The sequence below is a fragment of the Bubalus kerabau genome, chromosome 3 (assembly GCF_029407905.1).
Source record: "Bubalus kerabau isolate K-KA32 ecotype Philippines breed swamp buffalo chromosome 3, PCC_UOA_SB_1v2, whole genome shotgun sequence".
Taxonomy (NCBI): domain Eukaryota; kingdom Metazoa; phylum Chordata; class Mammalia; order Artiodactyla; family Bovidae; genus Bubalus; species Bubalus kerabau.
Genome location: NC_073626.1, coordinates 23469182 through 23478091, shown reverse-complemented (window position 1 = coordinate 23478091; position 8910 = coordinate 23469182). Strand labels below are relative to the sequence as shown.

The following is an 8910-nucleotide window of genomic DNA, read 5'->3' as shown; positions in this document are numbered from 1 at the left end:
CTCACTAGTCTCTTCTCTTGTATATAACTGTCTCAAGAACCACTTCCTGCAGAAGCCTTTCTGAACTTAATGCACTCAACACAAACCGCACTTACAGGTGTTGCTCAGTATAATTATGGGTCAAGTTCTCTGGGGTGGGCACTATTTAACTGGGTAGGAGGGCATTTGCACTGATTCCCTGCAATGAGAGACCGTGTCTTCTTTTTTTGGATGGAATCTCCCGCAGGGCTGAGTCTATGATTTTATTGTCACTTAGGGATATGTCTGATGACAGACACCATGGGGTCTTCCATGGCCTCTTCCACTAGACTGGGATCTTCATACATCTTCTTACCAGCATACAGACTCTTGACTTGGGGATATGGTAAGCCTGAAGATGGGAAAGGTCCTCCCCAAATCTCACTTTCTTATTTTCATCAGCTTAGGAGAAAGCCCAAGGGCCATTTTCCCCTCACTAAACCTGCACAGTTAAAGGACATGGGGGGTTTTCCCTACAGCACAAGAACCTTTCCTGATGGGAGGAAGGGACCTCCCCATTAATCATGGGCTTCTTAAGGACAAGTCTTACGGATTCTTGTAGAGAAATGAACAGCCTGAAGGCTAAACCCTTTCTTTCCACTGGGCATTCCCATCCTTGGGCCCTGGGGTAACACTCCCCTCCTTCCCTCCCCGATTGACTCACTGTGCATCTTGTCCTCTCCCCACACCCCCCAGGAGCCTCCTCGCTGCCCCCTTCACTTCCTTATTCCTGAGGGTGTAGATGAGTGGGTTGAGGGCGGGTGTGACTACAGTGTAGAAAAGAGAAATGAACTTGCCCCGCCGTTGGTTGTAGTTGTGCGTGGGTTGCAGGTAGGTGTAGATGGCTGAGCCATAGAACAGGCAGACGGCTGTCAGGTGAGACTCACAGGTGCCCACCGCTTTCCTGCGGCTGCCTCTGGTCCTCATGCCCCATACAGCACGGGCCACGCCGCCATAAGAGGCCAGGATGACGGCGGACGGCACCAGAAGGATGAACACGCGGGCAGCAAACATCTGGCGCTCGGTGGAGTCCTGGCCGCCGCCGTCGCAGGCCAGCTGGAGCAGCGCGGGCAGCTCGCAGATGAAGTGGTCCATCCGACCGGGCGCGCACAGCGGCCGAGCGGCCAGCAGCGCGGTTTGCGCGGCAGAGTTGGTGAGGCCACCGAGCCAGGCGGCAGCGGCCAGAGTGTGGCAGAGGCGGGGGGAGGCGAGGCCGGCGTAGCGCAGCGGACGACATACGGCGGCTGCGCGGTCCAGAGCCATCACCGCCAGGAGGACGCACTCGGCCGAGCCCAGCGCCAGCGATGCGCACAGCTGCGCCAGGCAGCCGCCGCGCTCCAGCCTCAGGGCCCGGCCGCGCAGGTTGGCCAGCAGGGGTGGCACCACGCTCGTGGTGAAGCCCGTATCCACCAGGGCCAGGTGGCAGAGGAAGTAGTACATGGGCGTGTGTAGTCGCGGCTCGCGCACCGCCAGCAGCACCAGCGCCGAGTTGCCCATCAGAGTCAGGAGGTAGCAGAGGAGGGCGAGGACGAAGAGGACAGGCTGCAGGGAGGGCAAGTCGGAGAAGCCCAGCAGGAGGAAGCGCTCCTCTGTGCTGTGGTTGCCCTGAAGAGGGAAACTCGCAGGTTTGGAAGGACGACACACAGGGCGATGTGTCCCTTACAAGCAAAGGAAAACCCGGACCATGGGAGTGGGGAGGGGGAACAGATGGCAGGCAGCACACACATGCTTAGGTGTCCATTGGAGCTCATTTACAGGTCTGAACCTTTAGTTTAGGAAGGCAGCCATATATTAGTATGCTCTAGTTATATATTTACCAGAAAATTCTATGAGGAAATAGAATCTCCCTCCTAGAGATGAACAGACTTGGGCTCAGTAAGGTAAAGCATCCCAAGGTCATAGATAAGTGAGTGGCCTTGTGGATGTGTACTCAGGACTGTTTGATTTCCAAAATCAGTGTTTTATCAGTGGCTTTCCTGCCAGAAGGAGAAACTTTAATTTGTGGTGAATCTCTCTTCTAGGCTGTGTCCAATGTCCATGCCACTCCTGCTTACCAGCTACTGTGATGAGCGTAAACAACACAGATGGACACATATGTACCAGCCTTTAAATCCAGAGTCATCTGGGTAGAGAAAGACCACTAGCCAGGAGACCTGGGTTTCACCTAGTAGAACTCCCTTTGGTTAATGATTTGATATGGGGACGTCATTTCATTTCTTTCCACCTCAATTTTTTCATGTGTGAACCATTAAGAACTAAATGATATCTGAGGTTCCTGTAATACCTTCCTGGCTCTCATTTTAATAAATATTTTTTTCACTTTAATAACTATTTTTTAAGCAAAGTAAAAGTGGATGCAAAAGTCTTAATCCTTGAGGTAATGCTGAATCAAATTTCTAACAGTACAGAAACCATCATGGTTGATGTGATGGATAAAAGTCACATAGAAATCTTCCTACTGCATGGTCTCTGACAGGTATCATTGTAAGGATAACTTATTTTAAAAATCATATTTGCTGTTCTTAAATTATAATCCTGTATTTTTTATTGTTTAGAAAAGAACCTTCTTCCCCCTAATACAACATTGTATTTCTATGGTTCTCTCATTTATCTTCATTAAGCAGAACAAGTATTAATGTTTTGATTAACAATAAGGGTTTGGGGGACTTCCCTGGTGGTCCAGGGGCTAAGACTCAGCACTCCTAATGTAGAGACGCTTTGTTCAATCCCTTGTCAGGGAATCAGATCCCACGTGTCACACCTAACAGTTCACAGGACACAACGAAAGAGTCCTGCATGCCGCAGTGAAGATGCTTTATGCTGCAACCAAGACCCGGCACAGCCAAATACTGATAAATAAATAAATATAATTAAAAAAAAACACAAGGATCTGGGAGTCAGACTGCCCCTGTTCCATTCTTGCTTCTCTCATTTCTTACCCGAGCAACCTTGGCCACTGTTGTTTAACCTCTCTGTGCCTCAGTTTCCTGATGTGAAAGTAGAATTGGTTAAGTAGGTCAAACATGTCAAGCTCTTAGATCAGTTTCTGACAATGTAGTAGATGGTGAATAAATGTTAACTATCAAACCCTATTTCATATCAGGAAATAGGCTTCTAGAGGGTTCTTACACTAGGTAAGGACAAAACTGGTGTGTGAATTTATATCGCTTTTCATATATTTACTCTGACCTTTTGTGAAAAATTAGATAATATCCTTACTTTATATAATAAGAGAGGAGGGCAAATGAGGTTAAATAACATGCTCAAAGTCACATAGTATGTAAATGCCTCTCAGGATTTCAACCCAAATCTGATTAATTCGGGGACCCTTGCTTTTATTAAAGGAACCAGGCTCTAATATGTTAAGGACTGTGATGGATAAAATTCCATACAAAGATTTACCTTTATTTCTGGATAATATTATAGTCATATCAAAGATGAAAAAAGTATGAAAGCTGACACTGACGTTAGGGATGTTGAGTTAAAAAAAAGTCAAATTTTCTAATTCTGTGGCTACATAGATATACAACAGTTCAGCCAGGCAAGCCTTAAGACAGTCTTCTGCAAACCCACCAAACTCTGAAAACAGGCACACAGTGGTAAAATTGCACAGACATTTTTACTGCAGGTACACACAAATTCCCAAACAAGTAGCTCAGACACGTTTGTACACACATACAAACACCCCATAATCCCCCTCAAGCATCCAGAACACAAAATATGTTGTAAAAAATATTCTAAAGTTTCCTCACACATCATTTGGTGTTCTAGAATGCACCCCTCATCCATAAGACCATTTAAAAAAAGTGGGATGTGGTAATAAGCCTACCTTCATGTCTTATTCTTTGGCACTGATGTTTAGGCCTTCAGTTAACAGATGAGAGGCTGGTCTCGTGCTCCTGCTCTGGATTCTCTGGGTTTGAAGTGGCCGGGGGAGGGATGAAAGAAAGGCCAAGTCACATGACTGTTATTTCTGGAATGGGTGCCTGAGATCAGAGCAGTTACCTTAGGGAAGAAGACTTAGGGTGGGTGCTTCTTGCTGGTCAGCAGAGGAATGAATAGAATGCCCTGGGGCAAGAAGCCCCCTAAGTCCTGGGATACACTGAGATCCAGGTAGAGGTGGTGATGCGGGTTCCCGGAGAACCCTGTAATGAGCTTTAGACAAGGCGAGGACCTGACCCTTGTGGTGATGGCAAATCAGTATTAGTTGGTAGTGGCAGCAAAGATGTCTTTCCTTAAAATGTTTTTTAAAAAATGAAAAAAAGCCCACATCTCATTTTATTAGATTTGATTCTTATGTGTTCAAAACAAAAAAAAAGAAGCATAAAAATGTTTTTTAAAAAATAGAAAAAGTCCATATCCCATTTTACTAGATTTGATTCTTTATGTATTTAAAACAAACCAACAAAAAGCATAAAAATATTTAAAAAAAAATAGAAAAAAAATGTCCTTCCTGATTCTTAAGGGCAGAGCAGTTGTAGAGAATGAGGAAGGAGCCGGGGAATTAACCAATTCCTGTTATTTAGAGAGAGGGTGGAGCTCTGGGGACTCTTTGACCCTCTCCCATAATTAGTCCTTCGTATGGAGGTGTCCGGAGAGAGAGCTCTCCCAGGGTAGGCAAGGGAAAATACTAGAGGGAACGGTCCTTTTGGGTAGAGTGTCCCTGGCAGCGTGTGGAAGCCAGAGGCAGCACGATTCCTTCTCACATTGTTGCTACTCTTAATTTTTAACTGGTTTAGGATTTCATTCTCTGTAGGGTGACCTTCAGCCAGCTGTTCAACCTAGTGATTCTTGGTATCACCATCTGTAAAATGTAGGTAGCAACCCTGACCTGTGGGAGATGTTATAGATTCAATGAGGTCATCTTCAGTTTTGAAAGCAGCTTCGGCTCTCACTTCAGCTTTACCCTCGACACTCCTCATTGCCATCATTTCCCACCTCACCCACTTTGCTTTTCTTTGAAACACACACATATGTATGTATCACTTTACATCCCTACCAACCGCACACCAGGGTTCTCTTCCCCACATCCTCACTGACACTTATCTCTCTTGTCTTTTTGATGATAGCTGTTGTAAAAAGTGTAAGGTGGTGTCTCATTTTGCTTTTTTTTGGGGGACGGGGGAGGTCTGTGATGGGTCTTAGTTGTGGTGTGCTGGTTCTCTATTTGTGGCACTCGAGGTTAGTTTCTCCGAGGCATGTGGGATCTTAGTTTCCAGACCAGGGATTGAACTGTGTTTCCTGCATTGAAAGGCAGATTCTTAAACACTGGACCACCAGGGAAGTCCAGCCCCCTCTCATTGTGGTTCTGAGTTGCATTTCCCTGATGGCTAGTGATGTCAAGCACCTTTTCATGTTCCTGGTAGCCTTTTTTTATGACTTTGGAAAAAACATCTATTCAGATCCTTTGTCCACTTTTTAATCAGATTTTTTTTTTCCTGAAAAATATCTGTTCAAGTCCTTTGACAATTATTTAATTGAATTTATTTTGCTAGTGAGTTGTATATGTTTTTGTTTGGAATATTAACCCCTTATCAGATAATATGGTTTACAAATATTTCCTCCCATTCTGTAAGCTGCCTCTTTCAGGGGCCAAGTGAAGACACTTGAACCCAGAAACCTTCACCATGGTCCCTTTGATCTTCTTTCCATGTCTCTCAGGATCTTTCAGAGTCCTTGTATTCATCTTGAAATTAACTTAAATGATTCCTGCCTCAATAAGAGTGCTGGAAGGTTGCAGAAGTATGTGACTTCCTCCAGTGCCCCCTCTCCCCAGATAGAGCCAGTAGTCTGAGGTCTGGCATTCAAGGCTTCTAAGAATCCAGTCACAAGTTTCCAGGCCTGGCACGTGTTCTGCTTTTTCTCACATAAACTTGTTGCCCTGGTAGGGTTGGGTGACTCTTTGTGCATCCCCATCTCTGTATCTTCGCTTGAAGGAATGCCCTCCTTGTCCCTTTACACCAACCTCATTCCTCCCTACCCCTCCAGCTTCAAAGCAAGCATTACCTCCTCCAGGAAGCCTTTCCAAGCCTCTTCTCACTTCCTACAGCCTTTAGAATTTGCAAAACAAACAATCTTTTTTCACCTTCTGCTTTTCATTTCATTATAGGGCTTCCCTGGTAGTCCAATGGGTCAGAATCTGCCTGCCAATTCAGGGGACTTGGGTTCAATCCCTGGTCCAACATCTCTGGAGCACCAGCACTTCTGTTTCTCAGCCCCATGGCACCTGAGTTTCTCCCACTTTCCTTGCCTCTTCCCTAGTTGACCCTGACAGTGATAGTACATACCCTAGAGAGACAAAGAGGGTGCCAGCGAACAGAGTGAGCACCCACTCATGTTTTCTGGACTGAGCTGAAGCCTTTGTCTCTATTCCTCAGCCACTCTTGCTTCCTACATCTCTTTTCTGGCTCCCAAGGGAGATCCTCTCCTGCCAGGTTCTCCAGTTCCTCCCTGGGACCCTGATCTGTGAATCTGAGAGAGCCTGGGGAGGAGGTGAAGCAGGGGGATCCGGGAGTGCAGGCTGGGGAGGTGAGATCCATGGGTGAGTGTGCTGCTCCTTAGCTCCTAAAAGAGGCTGCTGGCCCAGGGAGCCCAGACACCAATTTCCCTGTGAGCTAGTGAGTTTTCCTCTGGGTTTTTGTGGTGGTCCTTCTTTTTCTCCACCAGTGGGTCACCCTGCCTGCACCCCTCCTATTCCCATCCCAGTCACCTCCCACTCCAATTCTGCAGAGTGAGGGGAGGAGGCCACTTCCTGAGGGGACGCCTAGGGGTGGGGCACACTTTAGAGGGTGGGTCCTCTGAGGATGGGAAAGTTATGGGAAAGTCTGGGGAGAGAGGTGGGGAAGAGGAAGCCTGACAGAAAGGGCAGTGGGAGGTGAAGAGGAGGGCCAGTGGTTGTTGTGGGCAAGGGCAGGATCCGAGAATAGAGCAGGATGTGAATAGGGGTGATAGCTTCTAGGTGTCAGGTTCAGGGAGGCAGAATGGAGTTGGGGGTGATACCCTCAAGAATGGAATCTCTCAATGGTCTCCCCAGCTTAACTTTCCCCTATCTTCATCCTCCTCCACAGACTAACTGTGACATCCGTGCACTTTGCAACTGGAGTTCAGGAGAGAATGTGGCCTCTTGACTTCCCCCTTGTCTTTTCTTCTACCTCTTCCTCTTTCCTACTTTTGTGGTGACTCTGTGTTTCTTTTCCTTTTTGCTCTTTGGGCTAGTACTCAGCCATCTCTTTCCTTTTACTCCATCTCACAAGCCTGACTGTTTCAGTTTTCTCTGAACCGAAAGCTCTGACTTGTCTTATGATGAAACCAAGTGGGCAGGATTCATTCATTTGTTCATTCAGCATATACGTAGAGGCAAGATCACAATGGCCAGAGAACTTGGTTGGGCCAAAGGAAACCTAGGATTCTGGTTCTGCACTAGGTAGCTTTGTGACCATGGACACATTTAAGTCTGTCTATGCCTTTGTTTTCTCATCTTCCAAATGATGGGATTAGACCAGATAAGCCCATTTTTCTGCTCAGATGCCCTATTGACTCCTTGATGCTGGAGTTATGTTTATTAAGCAGTGCTGGCCACCTAATTCATTCGGTCCCATTGGTTCAGGTCACTCTGCCTTTATCTGCTCCTTATGCCATCTCTTCTCTGTGTCTTTGAATCTTGCTTCCTTTTCATATTTGAATGTCCTTTCTTGTCCATCAGCCCTTATGGAGGTTAGGAGTTCATCCTTGGGCTCACATGCTATTGGGCTCACATGCTATTCCAGGGTTGCTGATATTTGAGGAGGTGGCTGTGAGTTTCTTCTGGGAAGAGTGAGGGTATCTGGACTCTGTTTTCCTTGTAGACCTTCTCATCCTGGAATGGTCATTCTGCATTTCTCCCCCAGACCCCCCAACTTTTAAGAGAGTTTCATTTGTCAGTACTTCACAGTCCTAACACCCAGATCTCATTGTATTTTAATCCTTGCTTTGTTCAATTGGGTGGGTGAAAGGAGAAACTCCAGCCTAAGAGGGTTCTTGCTAAAGTTTAGGTAAGTATTCTTGAATAAACACTTCTCAAATTGTTGGATGTGAGAAATGGAATATTTCCTGCTATATTAGTGAACAATGATGTCACAGTCCACAGTTGTCAGCAATTCCAGACCTCCAATCTGAGCATAAAGGCACTCAGGAAGTAGAAGAATATCTGAGATCTAATAGCCATCAGGTTGCAGCCACTCCGTACAGTGAGCCCAAGGGAGCTCAGGATGTGAAAAACATAAGATGCTGGCCCCGGATAGCTGAGACGGATATGAAAGGAATGATTTCAGTTAGCCCAGATTCTTTCTTGCATCCTCCCATACATAGAAAAGTGCTAAATTCCTTAACTTGAGATATCTGATTTTCTTTAATTAACAATAATCTTTTGATCAATCTGATTTCGGTGTTGACCATCTGGTGATGTCCATGTATAGAGTCTTCTCTTGTGTTGTTGGTAGAGGGTGTTTGCTATGACCAGTGTGTTCTCTTCGCAAAACTCTATTAGCCTTTGCCCTGCTTCATTCCATACTCCAAGGCCAAAATTGCCTGTTAATTCAGGTGTTTCTTGACTTCCTACTTTTGCATTCCAGTCCCCTATAATGAAAAGGACATCTTTTTTGGGTGTTAGTTCTAAAAGGTCTTGTAGGTCTTCATAGAACCATTCAACTTCAGCTTCTTCAGCATTACTGGTTGGGGCATAGACTTGGATTACCATGATATTGAATGGTTTGCCTTGAAAACGAACAGAGATCATTCTGTTGTTTTTGAGATTGCATCCAAGTACTGCATTTTGGACTCGTTTGTTGACCATGATGGCTACTCCATTTCTCCTGAGGGATTCCTGCCTGCAGTAGTAGATATAATGGTCATCTG

General features: G+C 45.9%; 1 protein-coding gene across 1 annotated transcript; it reads right to left on the bottom strand.

The window, feature by feature from the left end:
* Positions 1-678: 678 nt before the first annotated feature.
* On the bottom strand, positions 679-4940 carry LOC129647187 (putative olfactory receptor 2I1). Its single transcript, XM_055574386.1, has 2 exons — positions 4850-4940; positions 679-1676 (listed from the first exon to the last, which is right to left on the bottom strand). Exons 1-2 carry the CDS (start codon positions 4938-4940, stop codon positions 679-681), a joined length of 1089 nt encoding a protein of 362 aa, XP_055430361.1.
* Positions 4941-8910: the final 3970 nt, after the last annotated feature.